Genomic DNA, 24681 nt, shown 5'->3' with positions numbered 1-24681 from the left:
TTGCAGTAAATTTAGAGGAATCCAACCATTAATGCACATTTTTGATATGGGGAAAAATGAAAGAGGAACCGCCACTTTTCTCGCAATTACACCATTGTTTGAACCATTAAAAATCTTATAAATTGTGTTAGACTTTTTTCATCTAATAATCGTTTTTCTTTTAAAAGTTTATTAAAGATTTAGCAAGTGACATTATAATTCAGGTCCTTACAGGTGCATCCATTGCTCACACTGCACTGGTGATATATAAACATTGTCTACGTTGCTCGTCCTCTCTATGCAGATAGGTGCAAGGGACTGAGCTTATAACAGTAAGTGACATGTAGCCAATATGAAGTTCCAGAATAGAGGTAAATACAGCAGTGTGCGTGTCTACATTTTATTAGTTTATTTTTTTTCCAGACCTCATAAATACATTTGGTTTAATAAAAAAAAAGGGGGGGGGGGGGGGGGGACTAAGTAAACATAATATTTAATGGGATGTTCCCCTTTAACCTTTAAGAATTGCATAGTGGTCTTGAAATACCCAATCCATGAAATGTTCTTATTTTGCATTTGACCTGCATTCGTTAATTTGTGAGACATTTCGTTTATGGTATATATATCATTCGTCTTAAAAGGGTTAAGTATCACTCAAACACATCCCAAAATTAGCTACTAAAAATGTTGGGGGGGAAATGAATGCTGACATTTTCAAAGCAAATTTACTTACATAAAAAGGTTTAGTAAAAAAATAAAATAAAGGATATTTTACTGCTGAATGACATAACTAGCAGAGTTTTTAGGCTTCAAACAGCAGCATGTTGTGGATGAGTCAGATGTTTGATTTTTTTTTTGTGAGTGTGAATTCTGGAGTGTTTTGACGCCAATGAGATAACTGCACACAAATATTCCAATTGGGTTTATATTGACACATAATTTGTAAGTATAAAGAAGTGTACCTTTTGCCACCTTTTTCCCCTCATTAGCAAATACATTAAAACACTAATTTAGAACGTTAATGTGTCGATATAGACTATCCATTTAGAAATGTGAAATAAACAGGAAACTGGAATTATCTATTTTATAGGATCATTTTCGCAATTTATTAAATCTCGTCTTTCCTCTTGCACAATTCCTACTAGTGAGCAGTTATAATCTGATCCACATTGGCAAAAATCAAAACACAACATTGTCACGAGTAATTATCATGCTTTTCTAGGAGTCTCCCTAATGGATATATTTTTGTGACATATCCATAAGTCTTAAGGATTTATTAGAAATATGCTGCAGACCACTATTTACTGGAGCAAAATAACAGGTCTCAGAAAGAGAACACGCTGTCATAGAACATTCTGTCTCAGAGATGGCGAAGCTTGGTAGCCCAGATGTTTGCAAACTAGATATATTTCTTGCTGCTCAGTCAGCCTTGAAGGGTTGGAGGATGGCTGAGCATTCTGGGAAATTGACTTCACAACCATTTGGGATGCCAAGTTTAGCCATCACTATTCTCCTTCGACTGACCTTTCAAGACTATATTTGACGACACAGTAATTCCTTACATCAGGTTTAGATACGGGGTCTAAACAAACCTGAAATCTCACTAATGGCTATTTAAGAAAACTTAATGCATATTCTCATAAGAGTTGATGTGAGATGTATAGTGATGTAATGATGGGACCATTCACACGTGTGTGTGTGTGTGTGTGTGTGTGTATGCATGTGCAAATTCATAAGTTGGTATACACATACATTTACATATCAACTGGTACATCATGAGAAGTGAGATTGCTCCATTGGAAACTTCTTTTCCATTTCCTAAATATTTATTTTCTACAGGCTGTGCGGTGCTACTACGTCCTCGATCCATCCCTCACCATCGGCAGGAATGCAGGCACCCATCAGGAGTTCTGATTCTGGTAAATAGAAGCTTTGTCCTTCAAAAGATCCAGACAGAGATGACAACTCCAACTCCCTTAAAGGAAAGAACGAAAGTGGAACGTTAATATTAGTCAAGTGAAACGAGCAGTGCAGCCAACTTCATATTCAGATAACTCACCTTCAGGAGGCTCAGCCATTGGAGGAGAAAGACAGTACATATGATATCCACGGTCACAGTCATCACAGAACAGCAACTGATCCTATGGAAACACGGAGCTCAGAACACTTGGAGAACAATGGTGGTCGTGAAGGGGGGTGGGGGGGAGAATGTTGCTAGAACAGAGGCGACCAACCATGCATTCCAACAACAGCTGGAAGCTCAAGGTTGGAAATCACTGGCCTAGAACAGTTTCGCAGCCTAGTCTTCAAGGCACACCAAGGATACAGGTTTTATCAGTATTCCCAAAGAACTGAATTGAGAAGTGCAGGAATCCTATACACTGTTGGTGGACCTAGAAGCATGGTTTGGGAACCACTGCTCTAGAAGATAAAAAAAAAGTCACAGTAAACCAAACACAAAACCCCAGATGAAGTTAAACTATTATTCCAGAACACTGCAACGCATGTCCCCCAAAAGATTATGGTGAACTACACAACCATAAACTTGATATCAAAATTGCATGCACTATGATGAAACAACTTTAAGTAGATACAATGAAAGTCTCTAAGGAGCAATATACATCACGATAAAGGAATTATAAAGTCAACACAACATGATTAACCACAAGGCTGTAGCGGGGAAAATTCAACATTTGCATCAGCTAATGCAACAACACTTGTTGCAGATTAATTTTATAGCACTGGGCTCTCAATTTTGGACAAATAACGTTTTCTATTTTCTCATGTCTCAACTGATCCTTTGAAATTTATAGAGCAGCACAAGTATGGTATTACAATAATCCCATCTAGTATCTTCTGTTAGTTCCTGCCAAGAATGACATGGAACTAGTGAACAACCCTATAGAAACCACATAGGAAGCCAATGTCTTTCGTTCCCCACCACTACAAAATAAAAAAAAGATTGGAGGGGGGAAAAAAATTCTAAAACCATAAAGAGGGCAATAGGTTTTGTATAATCAATGATCCAGGTTTAGTATCTTCTTGTGGTGTCACCACTGTGATATAATGACAAAACAAAAAGTAAAGTGGAAAAGGCTTTTCCTGCAAGTTAACCAGGTGCATTCACTTTAAATGGAAACATGATACCAAGAAGGATAACTCAGAAATAAAGGGCTATATACACTAGTGGAATATTCAGATGGGTAAGAGCAGCTCTAGAGATCCATGAGTTGGCATTGAGGTGCACAACATACATTGTGCCCTAACGTTGGTCAATGAATGTGGTGGTGGATGACCTTAATGATCTTCTCAATCTGGTCTGTATACTGAAGAATCTCTCAGTTTCTTTAATTATATATTAAACGTATAAGGTTAGGTTATTTAAAAAAGGAGCTCATGAACAAGAAGGATGCCTGTTGCTCAATATTCCGCATAACTAAACATGCATTGTTTGCACTGTACCATCAGTGGAAGGACATATGATATGTAGAGGAATAGTTTACTCACATCGTTTTCAGAGGTCCCACAAATGTTACAACACTTGCACTCGATGCACTGCCAACGGTACGTCTTCACTGCAGCCATCATCACCGGTGTGAACTGCAAACAGGAGGGGTGTCCTATGACCGCAAGAGAGAGCGGGACTCAGAAGAGAGTCTGGAGACTATAGATGGGAGTGTATGTCTATATATGTACTAAACTACCCACTGAATTTTTTTGATTTGATAAATATCTTCATGTACTTGATTTTACTTTTCTTTCTCCAATTAGGAACTGTATCATGTTACAGATATAATGCCTTTGAACAAGGATGATCTACTGTTAACAGATTTAAAGAATTATACTCTTGCAAAGCCATCTCTGCAATAATTTTAAAAGGAACACTGAGCTGGAGTGGACCCTCTTTTTTTATTTTATTTTTTTAAGGAAACTAGAAACTTAAAGTTCGCTATGGGTTGTGCTTTTCATTTTTTGTAAAACAAAAAAACTGTGCATTTGTTTTTTATTTACAATGTATGCCATTCATTGCACAAAGCACACTATGCAAATTAATTTAACTTTCATTATATTACAAGGGTGCCTATCTACAGAAAGTAATATGCACTTGAAAGGTATAATCAGATACTACAGTGTGCGTTTGAGTGCCAAGAGAAACACGGATTATAAAGTTTGCCTTGGATACTGAAGTGCAGTAAAGATGTACTTTATAGAAAATGTGTTAAAATACTAAATAAATAGAAGATATTCACCTTTATGGTTGCAGGATTCCTGGCACAGCAATAAGCTCTATCCAAACCAGGCACCGACTCAGCCAACCCAGATGCTTACAGTATTTTTTTTTAAAAAAAATTTTAAGGTAGCCAAGTATATCGTATATGCCATAAAATCCTGCCCAGTTGTAGTATGTGGGAAATGTAGCTCAACAATTGGCACTGACAGGAATAAGATAAATCACTTGCACTGTAGGCGATATCACTTTACCAACATCTCCATTTAGTTCTGTGAATGGAGTGGAGTATGCAATTGCAAAGATGCAGATCAGGCTTCCCCAGAGTAAGCTGTGAAGATGCCTGTTTTGAGTACGTGGTGACTACAGTGGGGCAAGGAGAAATATAATATTTGCAGGGGTATTGACCAACTGATGGTGTTATAAACAGTTGCGGATAGAGAGACAGGGTGGTGGTCATCCTTGTACCATTAACTATGCTTTGAGAGAGGTTTAAAGTATATTTTGGCTCACTGGCATATGGGGTTGGCATAACACCTGATCTTTTCACTGTAACATGTAGTCCCCGATTCTGCCTAAAAATCAAGGCTAAATGCGGCAACACATGAGAACGTCCCACTGCAGGGCCTCCAAACACTTCATGGTTTCACCTTGATCATGCAATCTGAATTCCAGAGCAAACCCTTGTATTGGTGAACATTTTAAAATAACTTTGTACATGTCTTATAAAATGTATCTAGGTGAAGGTCTACCAACCAAAAGATTGCCATTGACACAATATGAATGTTCCTCAGTAACTTCTGTATCAATACCAGACTTCAGCAGCATTCATTCCTTACAAACTTTTTTGGGCGGAGTGTGTTAGTATGTCCACTGCACAATTTATTATAAATGTAATGCCACTTGAAGAGAACGGTGACCCCTATATGTACAATTAGAGAACAACTTTTTTGGTTTATAATAAGAGGGCATCACTTGTACATCGGAAATGAAGTGTGTAAGTGCCAGTGGAGAGTTGTAGATGCTCTCAATCATTCAAGAAATGATGTCAAGTTAAGAGTAGTGAACATGTTCCACTTTAATGCAATTAAGCATCATACTTTATTTACAGCTTATATGCAGAAAGCATTGATGTTCAGCGAGTCTTTAAATAAAAAAACATTGGAATGAAACCCACCAATCAGTATCCTGTTATACTATAAGAGCAGAGAACTGAAAATCAGCCAATGGCATATATGTGCAGTGCATAGTAAGAAGCCTATGGTCAAGAGTATTCAGGCTTACAGACATACTAAACTAGATATGAGCACACCAAACAGGCAAGAGCAGGCACTGTTACAATCAAGTGATGCTGGTGTACATCTCACATAATTCACAGTCAGTATGTGGCCACGATGGCATTTGTACCCCAAGGAATGCAAAAGGGCTAACATTTCCTCTATAGCCTTAACAATCCAAAGCCTCCCAAGGTTATCCTACAAATGTGACTTGATTATATTTACAGTTGAGTTATGTTCCAAAAGTTTATGTTTTCCTTGACATACACTTTACTCTTCATGAGTGTTCTTTTAACTGAATTAGTCTGGCCTTGTTAATTTGTAGAGTTTTATTGAAATATACAGGAATCTATCCCTTGAGGGACCGCAATTCACATTTATTTACATTGTTCTTTTTGTTTGCATCTCATTATTAAAATGCTGCACACATTGATTTTTAAGTTTTATTATGTCGCTTTTTATATTATTGGTTTTTTTTTATATAATATCTACATACGTACATACATACATATACACACATATAAGATAGCAAGAACTCTGATAAAAGAGAAGATACCCAAACAGTTTAAAAAGCCGCTAGCCAGAAAAGACCAAATGGATTAATTCTCTTAAGAGCGAGATGGCCTCAGAGTTGCAATATTTAGGTTTTTTTTTTGTTGGTTTTTTTAAAGAGAAAAAAAAGAAATAATCCAACTCTGCCAAATTAGCTTAAATGTTCACAACTTTGTTGAGAACTTGCAACAAAATCCAGTTTAGTGAATATTTCTAGTGTGGAAAGTTCGCCCAATGTTAGACATATGTAGATATCTTCAAGTCATATAGAAATGTTAATGTAAACAGGCATCTTTCACTAGCCTAAGAAATACAGGAGTGACAAACAAGTCCTATTTTATATCCTATACATACCACATGGACTGGTCACTTCTGCTTTTCTGGCTGCTGAGCATCAGAATCACTTGTACACACACTCACACTTATTAAAATGGAAATTTATATGGTTGATCACAGCCTCTTTACGAATATCCACATAAATTATTTTCTTACTCTAGAGAAGGGAAACAGCAGATGGGGAATGGAGACATCGTCACCCAGATGAAGAGTAGGAGATTTTACTAGTAAGGTGTGACTAAACCTGCAGTGAAGGGTTCTCAGTGTTTGCCGCTCACCATTTCTCCTTATCTCACATACCCAAAAACTGGATGATCACAAAGTGTCCCCAAATTCACACAGAGAGAGACTTTGACATTGAGAGTTGATCATTATGTCCCTTTCCTCTTTCCCCTGCCTTTCATACCCGAACGGCCGCAGTCTGAGCAGGACACCAGCTCCTCCGCTTGATTGGTCTTCTTGTTGATCTTGGAATCTCCAAGACAGAAGTCACAATAGTTGTTAGGCAAAGCAAGGCCATCCGGGCCCTTCTTAGCTGAAGAAAGAAGGGAAAAAAGTGTTGTGAAGACAAAAAGACAAGGGCAGATGGAAATATAAGATTCATAGGTATATATAGAGGAAAGAGAGAGGCAGCAAGAGAATAGAAGCATCACAAAACAAATAAAATAAAAAATTATATAGACTATGCAATAGAAAGGGGTATATGTTGGTGAAATATGATCATAGAGAACTTACATTTTTGCTCCTCTGGCCTATGCATGATGGGAGTGGGTGGCTGTGAATCTTCCTTATCCTCTGCTCCAGCTCCCTCCTCGTCCGCCAAATGGGAGTGTGCATAGTGATAGCTCAGACCAGGGCGATTTTTGTAGCGTTTTCCACAGACTGGGAGGGGGAAAAAAAAAAAATAGGGCAAGGCAAGAAAGGGTGGGCAGAGAGGGTAAGAGCAGAAAAGAGTAATTTGAATGAATAGAAAAGCAGAAAGGGAGGAGGCGGGTGAGTGAAGTGGAAGTGAGAGCTGGACAGCTAACAACTATCTCCCCAGCTCTGGAGGCATACACAACGTAAAAAGCAAAGCCTAGGGAGGAAAAGGGAATGACTGAGAACGGGGGCCATCATTTATGGGCTGGAAGCTCAAAGACCCAATAGCAGCTACCCACACTAAAACACATGGCCAACCTATAAAAGTCAAAAGTGAATGTTTCTGCCTTCAATTCAGGTATCAGTAGTTAGAATTTTACTACACTTTGATGTTTCAATCTCCCTTCCTCACCATGTGGGTTTTTTTTTTCTTGTTACCTGAACTGGGGATATCTTGAGCATATTATATGGGCACCTAGCTAGTTGGTATGTTACTTTGAGACATGGAAATTAAGAAAAAGCAGACTTGCCACTTCTGCTTACACAGCGGCAGAGTAATTCTGCCACAGTCTCTCCGGGCTAAACAAAAAAGGACTCAAATAAAAGTCTTGTGTATAAGAAGCAAAGATTCAAATGCAAAATCCAATTCATGCATAACATTATGCACAGTGTTGTAAAATTTTATAAACTTTACATGATTAATCATCTGAAATGGATTCAGTAAGATTCTGTCAATACACTAGAGCAGTAATAATCAATGGAGCTTCATATAAAAATGTAGCTGACAATGCACATTAAACCTCACATGTAGCAGGCAGAGAATTATGGTAAATATGGCATATTACAATTCTACAGCCAGCTTCAGTTAAATATGGCATTTTTAAAATGTTCCACTAATCTAGCCTTTGTATGAAACGTGTTGTTACCCAAACACACAAAATTTTGCCTGGTATATAGAAGAGTGGCAAATTGGAGCCACAGTATAAGAATGATCTTGTGATCAATCAAGTTAATGCAGGAAGCATTTATTAACAAAAGATGGGAATACTGAATCATGTGACTTTAAGGTAAACACGGTTGCAAAATAACTTGGTCAACAGATTTCTTTCAGAGTGGTAAAGATAAAAGAGAAAGAAGATTAATTAAAATGATAGAAATGTTTCATTAGTTTAGCATCCCCTGTTTGGAGTAGGATGTCACAAATGCATATGCTCAATCCTCTCCCACTCCCTGCCACTGTGTTTCCACTATATATTGGAATATGCAACTTTATTTAGTCCTCATAACTTATAATAGAACAACCAAAAGTCATAGAAAATACAAAAATTATAAATTAAATTACATTTTCTATTGTGACTATTTGGTACAGTCCTGTGATCATTTTGTTACCACTTAGAAGCTGCACAGGGACCGAGCCCCAATTCAGGTAAAATTATGTATAAAAACAATATATTTAGCGTGATGTATGGACTGCTGCTTTAAGGGTGCATAGCGATTCAAGTATGATCTAGATGAGTGGTTCTCGCGGATCACCAACGGTCACAAGTTTAGAAAGTAATAAAACTTGTAGGTGGTATCCTTACCAATGGTTTATGAATCATTAATCTAGATCAAAAAAATAAAACTGGAGAAATTAGAGAATGTTCAGCACAAAATTAAAGTAACATACTGAAGGTGATTCTTTCAAAGTATAAAGACAACTACACCCCATTTATATTTAAAAAAAAAAAAAAAAAAAAGGAAAAAAATAATCTGCCCTTCATTTTATATTATATATTTACAAGAGTTGTAAAACAACAAATCATAATCTAGATACACTCCTTTTTTGGGGAGGCCATTTACTTTCACTTCATGTAGAGTTTTCAATGAGTTTGATATAAGAAAGAGTTCTGTACAAAAAAAACAAACCAAATATAATCGTAATACAAAACCAAAGGTTTTCATTCTCTTGTTTATAAAGTATCACCAAAAGGTGAATACGCTAGTTCTATTTGAAATGGTTTGTTTCATCATACACTTGATTGGCTTGGGGTATAGTCTGTCTTTATATTTAGGGCAGTAAAATCAGACGAACATGAAATGGGAAGAAGTATGGAAACCAAGAGGACTGACTACATCTAAAGGAGTTATTTCCTTTTCAGTTTTAGCAGTGGTCATAGAAAGTTAGATGCCGTTTGTGATAGAAAATGGAACAGAAGAGACTATCATGATTTGGAAATATGTGATCAGGCAACATCACGTTGATCTAGGGATGAAACCATTCCAAGTTTTAAAGGAATATTACTGTTTAGGGATTTAAATTCTTGTTTTATGTCTGATTTTTTAGAGATAAGTGTTACATAGGCTGAAAAGAGACTTGCGTCCATCAAGTTCAGCTTTTCCAACATCTGTTTTTGCTGTAGATCCAATTACAATTATGATTTTAGCAGCCAAAATTAGATTCAAAATGCCAAGACGTGCTGAAATGGCAGTGGCACTGAGGATAAGCAGAAAATACTGCTTCTATAACATTGCCTGGAAAAGGTAAAACCGTTTTCTCTAAGTTACAGATGTTTGTTCGAAAAAAAGCATTGTATACAATACAATAGGTATAATTTTGAAACACTAATATTCCTTATAAAAAAAAAAATAAAAAAAAAGTTCATCTTGAGATTATATCCGTTCAAGAGGCATTCCACATTTGCCAATGGTAACACCATGAGTGCCATTTACCCACAGAATGCCCCATGCACTTATCTTACTAGTTAGTGAAGGCAAGTTTTTTTTTTTTTGTTTTTTTTTAATTAAACACCACATTGAATTACTGATTTTGAATAAAATATACAATTTTTTAAAGTTTATCCAACTTGCTGTTGATTTTAACTGAAAGTTGATTCAACAAGGACTGAATTGTAATGCAGGAACATGCAAGCAACTCATTAAGCATATTCTGCAGATAGCATGAAGATTGTGTAAAATCAGAGGACCTTGAAAACCATATAGGTTCACCAACTCACAGAAGATTCTAGTTTCTGTTATTAATCTTTTACATCTACTGAAAGAGGAAGAAAAGATATGAAGTAAAATAGGAGATACACATCTGTAAAAAGAAGTGCAGAAGCAACACCATCTTTACCATGATTGGCCACAATACCTTATATGAAAATATAAGACGCAGTACAAAGGAAGGTTTATGAATACTTAAGTTTCATCATTCCTTCCAATGTAGTACACCTTATAGTCATATAAAGAGTTAACACAATAACCACTTTGTTTCATGATGAAAAGCCAATGTGCCATGACGAGTAACATTTATAACATGGGAAAATAATGGACAGATGGACGCATGTTTACGGATGCCACCATTAAGGGGGATTGGTGTGTGAGAGAGACAAAAAAGACATAGCATGCCAAGCTGCAGTGCCAGGGAAGATGGGCAGAGTGGGGAGAAGATGCCAATCTAGCTGCACAAACAAGCAAGTTCAACTACCTCTTTCGGAGAATTTCGAGGTTTGCTTTGGTTTGTAACTGTCTGAAATGAGGAGAGAAAGAAAGACACACAGAGAAACAGAGATAGGAGTGAGTCGACTAACCACACATACAGAGCAGAGAGCGCCAAGTGTAGCAAAAGATCAGTGAGTACAAGTGAGACACCCTGCAAACCTTAATAAGAGATCACTCCCTCCTCTGACAGAGGCGAGCAAAAGCTAGGAATTAAACTACTCAGTCTCCAAATGTGCAGAGACCAATCCCCGGGGCACGCAGCCACAAACACTGACCAAAAAAAAAAAAAAACACCTCTGGATGCATTTGTCCAAAATACAAGCTTTAAAATAAAATCAATGCATACACACTTCACACACATTCTAAAGGAGACGTGCAAATGGAAAGCTTGAAGTCACAAATGAGTCAATATAAAAAGGGGGAGGGAGGGCTGGAAACCACTCATTCTTGGGAACAAGAACAAAAGTGAATATGACTTATTGTGGACTTTAGAAGTATATGTAGAACATTTAAAAGATTTAGTTCAGAAGCAAAGGGGAAAATGCCAGCTGAAGAGACCCCAAACTCTTTTAAAGCTCTAAAAGTCCAACTGGACCTTTTTGCAATACCAGATGGTTGATCTTTCTCTTCTCCTGCGGCTCTCCTAGCACATGCATGATTTTTAAATTTATTTTTTTATAACTCTGCCTCTCTTTCGTATGTGTGTATATCAAGCAGGTTTTTACCGTCCAAAAGAATAAAGAGACAGTGCAATGAGTAAGTGTCAATCACAATTCAGGGTATTATATCCAGCAAAGCTGGTAAACCGAAAAGTTGAAACAAATAACAAAATTAGAAATTTATAAAGAGGTATTGGGCATAGTAAATAACCGTTTAGAGCAAGATTCCTAAAATATTCTCCCAAGAGCCACTTGCAAATGAAAATAACTCAAGTTGTTTGAACTCAATCAACTAACTGACTGCTGCGTTCACCAGAGCTTAACAGAATATTCTGAAAAAAATAACCACACATTTCTACGGTTATTTACAGTGTTTCATGTGAATACTGGCTTTAGGGAGAAAAAAAAAATTTAAACAGTCTACTGAGTAGACCAACAATTGTGATGAGTTTCTAATGAAAAAGTAAGACATTAATGTATAAAGCAGCTTTATATTTGTTTTGCGCAGAGTAACAAAAGTGGTATAATATAACTGCTCAAAAGGAAATACAACAATAACCACTTAAAAGGGAAGTCTTAGCACCATATGTTCTACAGTGCACTGTAGTCCTGGGTTATGATGCCAGTAATCCCAATGTGCTGTTGCCCATGTAAGCATGACACGGTTTTCATATAGTTTGAAAATTACAGCCCTTTCTTCAGATTTAGTTAAAAACAGAGGGTCCCCTTCTGCACTAGAGATATCAATTATGTTAAAAACATGGGTGCTACGCCACCACATGCCATTGACAAACAGGGCTTTGGACCCAATGGTGGAAGAGGCAATTATTGAGGAACTGAACTTTGGTGCATTCTATTAGTTATGTAGTGTATCATGAAGGCAATGAATGTACAGCATGTGCCTATTTCTAGCTATACTTTGAGATCCCAGCAGTGCAGTGTCCATAGGGTAGACAGGACATATGCTAATCTCCCTGTTAGGGAGAGGTGTCATTGAATTTGCATTGGGCTTACGCCCCAGGTGTTTCTGGAATGTAGCAATACCCCATGCCACATTCTAATTTAGCACCAGTGCATGTGTAGTGATATATGTTGCCTGACCATTTAAGCATTTGTTTTCAAATTATGGGAAATACCCTGCTCCAGAGAAGGATACATTTTCCCTTATTATTTCCCTGTCAGTAGTAGTTGAACAGTGGATCAGTCTGCTGGAAGCAACCATCCTCCGTCCTCTTAAAAAATACATATCCCACCAAAACCAAATACAAAAATAAACACACAAAGCCAAGCACACAAAAGCATTTTGAATGCAATTGTTTCATTATGTTTGTTGATTATACAGATCAGAGATTGAAGCTATTTCTGGACTTTTTTTTCCCTTCTTCAAAACAAGGCATCTCAAATGCATGTCATGGCTATTAGCAACAGCAACCTGCTTTAAGTTAGAGGTCTCATAGTGGGGACTGTTTCAATGTGAGTGAAGGATAATGTCACTGTGCAGAGAGAAATAATGGGCATAAGTCTAGTGCTACATTAAAGGCAGGGCAACTTAGAATGGAAGGAAACTAGCATGCATTTTTTTCTTTTCTATTAGCACTATTTAGTAGTATGTTGCCAAAATTGAGCATGCACCAAATGCCCACATAATTATAGTAATTGGCTGTCTACAAGCAGCACATATGTGAAGTTACACAAGAAAGGAACAAGCAACTGCCTACTCAAGAAGTTTACACTGAGCAGGAAATGCCGCAGGAGAAAAGAGAAAACCACCACTACTCGCAAATGCTCATATTGGGAGGATTAAAAGAATAATAGTTCAGTAGCCAAAGTGTTACACTGCAAGACAACACTTTTCTTAATACCACGATGGGCAAAGAGGGATCAGCGTGGATATCCTACTTCAAAGGCCTATTTAAAAGAGGGAGAGTCATAGCTCGTTTGATGGAAATGTAAGTGAAGATGCTAGTTTACCATACGCCAACTCACGTAATCAAAAGTGCAAGCATGTACACCTGTTTTCAGAAAATCCTCATGAGAATATAAAAGTGACCATATATTTTCTTGTGATTGAGGTGGTATTTTGTTTAACTTGTATAAGCGCATACAACCATAGGCACGCACACGTAATTCTACGTATGTAGTTTCAGCACAAAGTACGAGATATACCTGTGTATCTACCTAGACACTAGCTAAAATATAAGTAATCATGCATGTTCTACTAAACCATGGGTCTTGAACAGTGACGGCTAACGAAGAGTTGATGACTACAACTCTAAGAGTCATTAGCCTGGCAGAGAATTACAAAAATTATCTACAGGTGGCATAGACTGACGTGCTAACATTTAGCTCTTGCTATAATGCCAGAGGACTGAATGAGCATCATACCCTACAAAAGAAATGAGTGCCAAAAGTTAGCAGTCACTACTCTAGAAGACTCCTTTAGAGCTCTCTAGTCCCTGTTGATAAAATGTGTCATTACAATAGGAAAAGGTTGCAAAAGGCATCTTTAAAGAGTGATATATTTCTGGGAAGTCTGAAATGTATGGCCAATAATGAATAATTAGTATTGAAGTGAGGAATATAAGTCTTACTGTCACAAGCGTATGGTTTATCTCTGTCGTCCAAAGCAGCTGCATCCAACTTTTTCCTGGCACTGCCTATACCTTTTCCCTGAAATCAAAAGAATTATTTAGAACAGAAGAAAAATGTGCCAGAGGCTCCAACAAAGTGCTTTCTTAATTTACATTGTGATGCAGAGTAAGTCAAGTGAGAGTAAACATTCTCGTAAGCAAGTCAGATTTAAAATGCAGCCAAGAAAGGGCTAAAGTGGAAATGTGCTTTTTAAGATGGATACTGTTTTTTTTTTTTTCTTTGACCAGAAACCACATGTTACCGAATGAAGTAGACAGAGGGTTCTGGCTGGCAAAAAGCACTCACTGTTCTTGCATTATGAAGAAAAGCTAGAGGTCATACACCGATTCCAAGTACAAATCTGCACTTCTCACTGCTCAAAAAATGAAAAACGTCACTCACCGGTGTAAAGGTTTTGCTGTAGAGACACTCCCAGTTGATGAGCGGTGAGTGATTGGGGAGCATTTGAGGTTTACCTTCATGCAAATGAATGTAAGCCACAAATGGAACGAATGCTCAAACATGCATGCACTCGTATGGAATCTCTATTCAGGTATGTAAGCATGGGTCAAACACTTTGCCCTGAAGATGGAAGGACCAAGGAGGTGTGTTTTGTTTTTCACCTCTGCTGCATTGCTGACCGCAGGAAACTCTCCAAATGTGTTCACTGGCGTGAGAGAAAGAGCATGTGACTACCCAGCTTTAAAGACAGCACACTGATTTTCTCCTTTCATTTGGACTCATTTTGGACTGCAAAAATCACATCAGTAGTGCTTCAGTAAGTTTTTTTTTTTTTTTTTTTTACAACTGCGAAAAAGAAAGCTCCCTGAGACAATGCATTATTATAATAATGTCATGGATGCCTCTAGAACAGGATATTTATAGAACAACGCACCAAAAAGTGTTATCAATTAATACATTATAAGAAGCAGCTTTTAAACCGGTGGATGGATTTTGTATATTCGGAAGTGAAGCTAGATATATATAAAAAGGAACACCCTAGCCACCAAAAACACTTTGTGTCAATGAGGTCATTATGGCTCCCAGAGTCCCTCAGGCCTTCTTACCTACAAGTGTTAAACCATTTGTGAACATTTTAACACTGTAGTGGAGTCCCCAGGTGCCTGTCTGATTTAATCTCCTCTGCTCTCTGTAAAATGAGAAGCATCTACTCAAGCATCAGTGATAGGATGAGAATGTATGGGCTGTCTATCACTGGCAGAAAATAGTGAGTAATGCTTCAAAAATGCGAAAAAACTGCTAAGGGACTTCGGTCAACATTATTGATTGACAAGTGATTTTGGTGCCTAAAATTTTCAAGATAAGATTTTTTTTCCCAACCCTCAGGACTGCCTACTTTCGAGCTTGTTTAATTAGACAATGAATTCATGACCGTGTATTGCCGCAAGCACAAAAAAATACTGGTAAAACTAGATAAAAATGTATAGGTTTTATTTTTCTGTGAATGTCATAGAAGAAATATAGCCTAGTTTAAAAGTGAAATGCCCTATTACTTACTTCTAGGAGTTCCGTAGTACATTATTAAATCAACCACACTTCACACCTCACCTTTGCTTTGCCTTTTCCACGTCTTTTTGGCGTATCTTCTTCATAATCTTCATCGTCCAGGTCATCCAAGAAGTCATCAGGTTCCAGAATGCGCTAAATGGACAGAGGTAAAAATGTTGAGAAGCTGCAAGAATAGGTTGCTAACATCTCTGATTTTTAACAATCTCAAATTCTAGGCGTGTAGGAGCCTATCTTAACAATATTGACATTTATGAACCAGTCAGCTCATTTGTGTATGAATGCCCGAAGGATGGCAGTAACATCACGGGAAATGTAGCTCACTAAAATGTGAAGTTTCCAGGTTCACGGTTTTAGGCTGTGTAAGACCCTTTTGCTTACTATATGTACAGAGATATTTTTAAATACTCACTTCTACAAATGGGGAAATATTAAAATGTTAGCAAGATCAATGTCATTTTTCACTTTTACAAAAAAAAGCAAAACAAAATAGCTGTGTAAATGATTATTTAATCGTGGCAGAATGAAAAATTATCGACAGTAGATAAACAATCAGAAGACAAAGTGAACACCTCGCATACAACTGATATGGTAACACAAAGACAACAAGACATCTGCTAAACTCAATGGCAGTTGCACTAGTTTGGCATTGCAGATGCAGCAATGAGCATTTAGAGGCACAATGCTAGATGAGAATCTACATCAGACTCATACTGTAACATGTAATGTTTTTCATTTGTCATCCAACATATTGGCTAAATACGGTTAGCTGCGTTTTTTTTTTGCTAACCTGAAATTGACATCCATAGTCTGGGAGTAACCAGTACATTTAATTATAATGGACGTCTTAGCCTATAATTGGAAGCAGATATGACCCAGGGTTCCCTTCTGATGAGCCGGGTTGGGCGAAACGCGTGCGTCAAGGGGTCCTTTTAGTGCTATTTCGATTACCTAATGCTAGCACACGGACTTACCACCGTGCTAATGCTTTTATTTATTCACTTACTCACCTACCGATCACGCTAAACTTTCTTAGGGATCATGGAATAATAGTACACAGCGGGACTAGCAATAGGTGCCCTCGAAGGCACGGGAGGGAAGCTGTTGAGTTTACAGTATCTGATTCTTGACTATTATCTTTTTACTATCTTGGAATGTGGGATTTTATTTAGGTACCCTTCAAGACACAGGAGTACTCTCTCAGCCAACCCATTATCTAGTGTGTTAATAGAAAGACACTATCAGAGAATTGCTTCATAGCATTTAATACAGCATTATCCTTATCAGATAGCCACCAAGCATGGAACCAATATAAGAAATTATTCCCAAATCACTTCAATGAACATCTACCAATTGGCTATATTAAAACTACAGGTCGTGACTGGAGTATATTATCTGAATTTAATGGGGGATCTGCCTCTTATAACTCTTCTCCCCCCTCCAAATTTCTATTGCTATTTTATCTCTTCTGCTTGCCGTATTTAACTGAGATATATACCCTGGCACAGACGTATACTAGGCAATATCAATATCAGGTTTTGTTAAATAACTTACCATGATCCCGTAACAGGTTGTTTTGCTACTTAGCATATTTACTTCAACCAGTTTCAACAGAGCATCCGTATATTGCTATTCCTATTCATCCTTATACCACTATAAGAGATAGCCTAATATTATTGTAGAATAGGCTAGTTTGATATTTCGAGATTAACTCTGCAGAAATAGCATTTTTTTACGTTACATCATTACTGGTTGAGCTTTATCCATCTAACACTTGTTAGTTCATTTACTTTTTCTACACTAGCACCTTATAGTATATTATAGTTTTACATTATATTTAATAACATTTATTTATTTCTTCTTTTATTATTCTCTTTTGTTCCTATTCTGGAAGCTATTTTACAGTTCTCTCCTGAAGTTAGCTGGTACTCTTATCAGAGTATATTACATATCCCAGTCACTACTGGTACACTACTCTTTGCCTATTCATATTAGTTTCCTATTTGGTTTTACCCCCAGTTTTCCAGTGTACCATTTAACATTTTGGCTCGTTCTCAGTTCTCCTTCTTACAGCCATGACCCATATATCTGCATTTCACTGCATTGAATGCCTGTAAAAATTAATTCTACATATAAAGATACCAATTGGTCTCTTGATATATACATAAAAGGACAGAACTTTTAGGGCTGCACGTTTGAGATGAATCACTGTTGAATGTCTTGGGGGGTATCAGTCTCTACATAGAATACCTAGTCCATAGCAAAGCAGCTGTGCTAAAGTAATACCCTGAATCTTCCCCACTCAATTTCACCTCCAAATCGTAACACTCACATCACCCCCGTAATTGTGTGAGAAAAATAATAAATGAAACTGTAGTTCAACGCAAATTTGGGCACAAGCTGGCACCTTCGTCGGGAACTAAATATGTTGTCAAATGCAAATATATAGGTGTGCAGTCACTGTTGTATTTACAGATGACCTTTAGCCAGCCACACATGGAATAGGTTTCAATAAAAGACAGAGAATAGTAAAGCTAACCCACAACAGTTGGGCCACATCAGTCACTACTGCCCTATTAATGATAATGCAGCAACTGTTGACATCTCTGATACAATACCAGATGATGTGACTATTTAAAGTGATTAGTGAGCTCCAGCGAAAACATATCCAATGGAGAAACCGTTTTTGTTTTACATGTGCAAACCTCTATGCACATGTATATACACAATACTGACTGCCATTTGAGGCACTGGCATACATAGAACACAACTTGTTTTTTTTTATATTTGTCTATAAATGCCTAAAACTAAGATGTGCCCCACTATCCTGGCCTAACAGTTTTGGGATCATAACATAGTAAATGCATTGGCTTTACTCAAGAGGTTATCTTTATACATTATTCTAACTACATCCCATGCCTTGGTAACCACAACAAAGAGCTGCACATCTGTGCACCTCCGGCATCTGCAAGCTGCAACAATTACATTTAATATAGATGGAGGTGTAAACAGTTTTTTTTTTTTTTTATTCTTGCCTGGGCCAGTACTGTGTGACCACAGGTTGTAAATGTACTCCTTAAAAAAAATAAACAAAACAGGAGAATTGTTATGGTGCTTAAAGGACCACTATAGGCACCCAGACCACTTCAGCTTAATGAAGTGGTCTGGGTGCCAGGTCCAGCTAGGATTAACCCTTTCTTCTATAAACATAGCAATTTCAGAAAAACTGTTATGTTTATAATAGGGTTAATCCAGGCTCTAGTGGCTGTCTCATTGACAGCCGCTAGAGGCTCTTCCGCGCTTCTCACTGTGATTTTCACAGTGAGAAGACGCCAGCGTCCATAGGAAAGCATTCAGAATGCTTTCCTATGGACTGGCTGAATGCGCGCGCGGCTCGTGCCGCGCATGCGCATTCAGCCGATGACGCGAAGGAGAGGAGAAGAGTCCCCCGCCGGAAAAATAGGTAAATTTAACCCCTTCCACCACCCTAGAGCCCGGCAGGAGGGTGCCCCTAGAGACCCTATAGAGCCAGGAAAACGAGTATGTTTTCCTGGCACTATAGTGGTGCTTTAATTCTAAATAATTTAACCAACAGGTAAATGATGCATCAGATCATCATTTAGAGCCCCCACATTTAGTTTAAAATCCTTGAAATTACTATGATTGAAGATTTTACGATTCTACAAAAATAGTGTGTAGAATACTGAAGAAAAAAAATGTATTAGGAAAGTTTCTATTCTATAAAGCACCAATATACATATGTATGAGTACATTAATTTTACACAAAACTATAATATGCCCTGTAAAGAAGGACACGGGATCGCAGCTCCTTCTCCCCCCAGACTGTGTGTGGCCTCACTGTCTTTACCGTGATAATACCGCTCGATACGTAACGCTGTCTCGTGCTGTAGGCCTGTACCTTCCGTGCGCGGCTGGCAACAGGAGGGAATTCAGTAAGGCTGTCATCATCACGAGGGTCCGGCACAACTCTCTTCTCAATGGTGTCTGATCGAAGCAAAGCCTCTAAGCTGCTACCGTCCTGTGGTATTAGACCTTCCTTTTTCAGGATCTGTTCTGGATCTACAAAATGGAATAAATAAAAATCTTAATGGCAAAGTCAATAATACAGATTCTTTATGAAACCTTTAACAAGTCTAATAGCCTTTGTTTAGACACAATTGTCAATAAAACGGTCGTTTGTCTGTATTTCAGCTGGAAGATGTCATGTCCTGACCTGTTATGGATTCCTGTTAGTATTTTTGAAAGCCCCTAGGGACCGCACATGGATACAAAGTAAAATAATTGTAAAAAAGTTATAGCTAAAAGGGAATCAAAATATCTAACTCCAGGCTAGTGGTTTGTAATTAGCTTATTCTAAAAAGCATATGTTTGTAAGCAAGTGGAGGACAAAAAAAAATGTGATTAAAACTAGCTGAACAAAGACCATTTCACAGATTTATGTCACAGCATCTCATTGGATAAAACTAATCAGGACCGATGACTTCAGTGAAGGAGGATCAGTTTCACTAAGTAGTCTGTCATAGCACTACTAAGTTTAATTGTTAAAACATAAAAAAGGGGGTGGGGATGGTAGTTACCAACATAGGTTAAATAACACTCCAAATTAGAATTATTTTTTTACGAGAAGAAAGAGTAAAACTGAAATGTGATCTTTGCTGTAAGTGATAAATACAAGCTAAATGCACAAGTATTCGAGGGCTGAATAATTTTCTTAATCTGGAATTTATTTGGTCATCACTGTCCCATTTTGTATGTGCACTGGAGTGCAGGCCAAGATTGGGTAAGAAGATGCACACCAAAGTAGACGTGATCAAATCACTGCTCATTATTAGAAGACAATAAAACATTCTATATCAATATTAGGTAATTATCTCCCATATCAGCTGAAAGTTTAAGTATTGATTGAAAAATAAAGAAGGTAAAACTGTAAAAAATTTAATTAAAAAAATGGCAGCACCACAAACCGTTATTAGTCACATTACCAGGTTTGAGAGAAGGAAACGAGAGCCTGGGATCCTCAGGAGGGTGCGCTCTCCTCTTTTTACGCCAGCGTCGAGAAGGGTAGGTGTAAAGTTGCCCTGGTGCAGTACCTTAAATACAGAGAACATAATAAATAGGGTTGCTATCTACATGCAGGTAGTTACATTAGGCCTACCACCTACAGGCAGGGGAGACACTTTAATCATTTACATCTTTAAAGACATGAGCAATCACTAATTGGCCATTGGTTGCTAGCAGGAATTTTGACACAGGGACACTATATAAAATAAAGGATAATTACCCAATTGACATTAACTGTGATAGTTAAGAATTCTACCTTCACATTTCATGAGATATGGAATCCTTGGTTAACTTAATTCCAATTGATTTGCTTCATTATTATGTGTGGCTTTCATGTGGTGCCTTTCGTTTAAGGTCATCATCCTCGCTATCTCTCAATGGTACCCTAGTCCTCCTCTTCTTTTTTCCATTTTCTGTTCATGTTTTCCCCATAGTTGCTCATCTGTCACCTACTATATATTCATGCTGTATGTATTATGTCTTTTAAATATATATAAAAAAAAAAACACCACAAGTCGTGGTGTCAGTCGTCTAAGGTATTATAAATATAATGTGAATTACAAAATAATCACTTGTGATGTAAACATAGTAAAATCACTACTGAAACGTGATTTTTGAATTATGTCAAACGTACTGTGCTAGTTTTAAAGGGACTGTTCAGTAGAGATACCCATAAAGAAATGTGCATGCATTTTATTTATTTATAAAATATTTTACCAGGATGGATACATTGAGATTTCTCTCGTTTTCAAGTATGTCCTGGGTCAATTATGCATTTTGTTTTCACTGGCGGTATAGCTAAAATAGCTTGCAAAAGCTGCAGATCTCTTATCTGCAGCCATTGCAAACCCTCTCCCTTTTTCCCCAGCGCAGACTTTCTGTACTTTTCTAATCACAGACTTATCAATGTAGCTCATTGAGAAATCTTTGCAAGGCAGGTGCTCTGGGCTCTTGCTTCCCTCCAATTCAGCTCCACTGAGCTAAACTACAAGGAAGTAACAGGATCGCAGTTGTCTGCTTGACAGCTATGAAGGTGCAACACGTATCTATTGAAATCTTCACTTTTTGTAGTATGGAGCAGGAAAAAAAAAAAAAAAAACAGGACACACTGCACACATAAAACCTGTCAGCAAGCTAAGGTGCCTTAGGTGTTTGGAATGTAATCTTAAAGCATCACAGTCATGCCATAGTGAACATTTTCCAATCGCCTGCTCTTTTCTTTTTTACTATGTCTCTTTATTTTCCATTTTTAATCTATTGCGAACTAAAAACCATAAACTCTCCTTCAATTTCCCACTGCCAGGTGTAGCACCCTTTTCTGGCAAAGGGAAATTGAAGGGGAGTGTCAGTATACATACAAAGCAGAAAGGACGTCCATTACTACGCAAATAAAAGCCCAGTTACGGAGCCAGTATTTATTTAAAGGCTCCTTCACATGTGAGTGTTTTTACTTTTCTACCATTTATTCTATCCAATTCTTTATACCATCTGCACTATATTGTATCTAATTTTATCATTTATATGTACCACAAGTCAAAGATTTTAACAAGGTAACATTGGGTAATTTTTACACCGTCTGCATAGATATTTTAGCGCTCCACTTAAGATGTAGGTTTTACTTAGACCACTCTATAGATTTTGGGTGTGGATGAGAGGGTATTCCACACAAGGGTACAGAGCTGCTGTTTATTCACTTTGGCACTTGTTTGCCGTTTGACAAAGCCCTGTGGGTGGGGCGAAATGCATTACGGACCCGGAACCAGGAAGTTATTTGGAGACAGTCGGCAACAGCAGCCAGGATAGCAGCCGGAAGATTTTTTTACATTACATGAGTATATGGAACTTTCTTTGCGGTTTCCTGAGGCTGGTGAGCGGACTAACTACCTACACAACAAGTTTTGCTGTTTTTAAATTTCAATTAATAAAGTATACTTACCTGAGATCCGGATTGCAAGCTTCCTTTCCACGGATCCCACGCACTCTAGGGGCTGATCCTCCCTGAGTGCTATAGCAACGAGTGGTGCTTTTACCACTCCAGTCTTGTGAGTGTAACACCTAGAGGGCACCTCTGTTTGCTTTATTCTATATATTTATAAGTAAATTACTATGCTGCACTAGGAGCTCTCTCTGTTTTTGTCTCCTTAATAGGTGTCAGAGTGAGTTCCATGTTTGCAAGTATACCTACAGATTGTGCTTTGTTTCACCACAACCACTGTTTGTTTTTCAAATATTTATAATATTTCCACTCTGTAAACACCTCATTTCATGTATACAGGGTTACTTTCACTTTCTATAAGAGGTCCATAGTGAATACGATTTTTTGTTGTTGCGCACCATCACTACTGTAAGTTATCACTTGTTTGTATACACACCCCTCCCAAAAGGAGGTGTATCTTGTTTTGTAGTAACTGAAACATGTTTGGTGTACCTGGACCTCGATGCCGTTTCTCCATCCAAATGTAACAGTTGCTCTGAGCAACTCCAGTCTGTGAGTCCAGGAAGGGCATGCGAACACTGCGCTCTGCACATAAGCGAGCATTGTAATTGTGGCACTGTTCCATGGCATCTCTGTAATACTGCTCCCCAAGGCTGAGTGAGAGAACAAAAGGATAATTGTTATAAAACACATGGCTGGTGTACTCAAAACTCATTTCACAAGATTCTGCCAAACGTAAAAAGTCAAAGCAGGATAGGGATGAACTTGTGGACAGACTACAAAAATAGCAAGGAAATATCGACGGTCACTTTCAATTCTTTTGCAAACACGCATTCTTAAAATACATGTTAAGATAAATTTGTGGGGGTGGTGGGGACCATTTGCTACTGCAATAACCACCATCCAGCTGGGCAAGAGTTCCCTGGTTTAAAAGGGCAGAATCTTGCAATTCAAAGGATGAGCCTCTTGCCCTCTGAGATGCAGGTTGTTGAAGTGGATAGTCCTCGGAAGCTGACAAATTTTCTGTATGTCAAACAGTACCTAAAGGGCTTATATCACATGGGGATAGTGCAAACACAGTCAATGTGAACATTTCATGAATACTACTCTTTATGAAAGACTTTTTTGGGTGGGGCGGGGGTGACAGAGCCGGGAGGATCACTGCTGTAACCAGAAATTAGTGTTTGCATAAAACCCTGGTGTTAGTTGCAGCAACGCTTTCTGTGGTGATCAGAACCCCTTCCGCCACAAGAAAAAAAAAAAAATCAAAAACTTAAACATACCCCTTTATCAGCGCCCAGGCCGAGGTCTCCCTTGCCCCGTGTCACTGAGGAGTGCATGTGCATGAACATAACTGATATAAGCCAGCCCACAAATTTGTTATACATCTGGCAGCTAAAATGTTAATCTCAGGATATGCAGCGTTTCATAGCTACACGCTGCACAGGCAGCCTCCAGACACCATGAACGCTTCAAATCCCAGAAATCTTCATGTGCTTGGAGTAACGGTTTAAATCAAACTGTTCAAAAACAGACTATTACAGTGTGCTGTGGCGGTTATGGTACTTGAAGTGTTTCTTTAAATTTATTTTTCAAAAAATGAGAATATGATTTTAGCTTTTTTTTTTCACTAGGACTAGACTAAATCAAAAATACCTTTTATAGGAGAGTAAATTGGGTTAGGGATCAGAATGTAGGCAATACGAACTAAACATTTAAACATAAAATAAATATTAAAATATTAAACTAGGAAATATGTGGACCTAGACCAGCTCAACCACCCACAATAAAATGCTATTCAGTAGTTTAAGGCTGTCTGATAGCCCTACATGCCCCTGGTACAGGGTCTATAGGCTGCCTCTGGACCCATCCCATTGCTCTCAGCCTCTCCTCCTGGTTACTTCATACCTTGTCCCTTCCTTGTCCTACCCATCCCCAGCATTTTAACTACCCACTCCATCACTATCCCCCCTATTGGATTCTATCAGGGCTTTCCTCACACCGGCCCATAGGCTGACACTCTTCCAGCAGCCAGTGCGGCACTGCTTGAACCCATTACCCCATTACACTCTTCACAACTCACATCTTCTCCACCGCAGCCGCCATCTTCTCACTCTCTCCCGCGACACCCAA

The 24681-nt window shown here is 38.0% G+C and overlaps 1 protein-coding gene across 2 annotated transcripts; it reads right to left on the bottom strand.

The window, feature by feature from the left end:
• Positions 1-450: 450 nt before the first annotated feature.
• On the bottom strand, positions 451-24681 carry DPF2 (double PHD fingers 2). 2 transcript variants are annotated; one of them, XM_063437967.1, is made up of 12 exons: positions 24632-24681; positions 23041-23201; positions 20534-20641; positions 19450-19610; positions 15573-15665; positions 13964-14042; positions 10700-10741; positions 7108-7254; positions 6779-6907; positions 3487-3599; positions 2039-2120; positions 451-1954 (listed from the first exon to the last, which is right to left on the bottom strand). In XM_063437967.1, the coding sequence occupies exons 1-12, from the start codon at positions 24652-24654 to the stop codon at positions 1881-1883; spliced, it is 1212 nt and encodes a 403-aa protein (XP_063294037.1). In that variant the 5' UTR covers positions 24655-24681; the 3' UTR covers positions 451-1880. The 2 variants fall into 2 exon arrangements, with proteins under 2 accessions (XP_063294037.1, XP_063294038.1); XM_063437968.1 differs by lacking the exon at positions 10700-10741.

Source organism: Pelobates fuscus, chromosome 12 (genome assembly GCF_036172605.1).
Source record: "Pelobates fuscus isolate aPelFus1 chromosome 12, aPelFus1.pri, whole genome shotgun sequence".
Taxonomy (NCBI): Eukaryota; Metazoa; Chordata; class Amphibia; order Anura; family Pelobatidae; genus Pelobates; species Pelobates fuscus.
The sequence above is the reverse complement of the archived record's forward strand: the minus strand, read 5'-3'. Positions and strand labels throughout refer to the sequence as shown.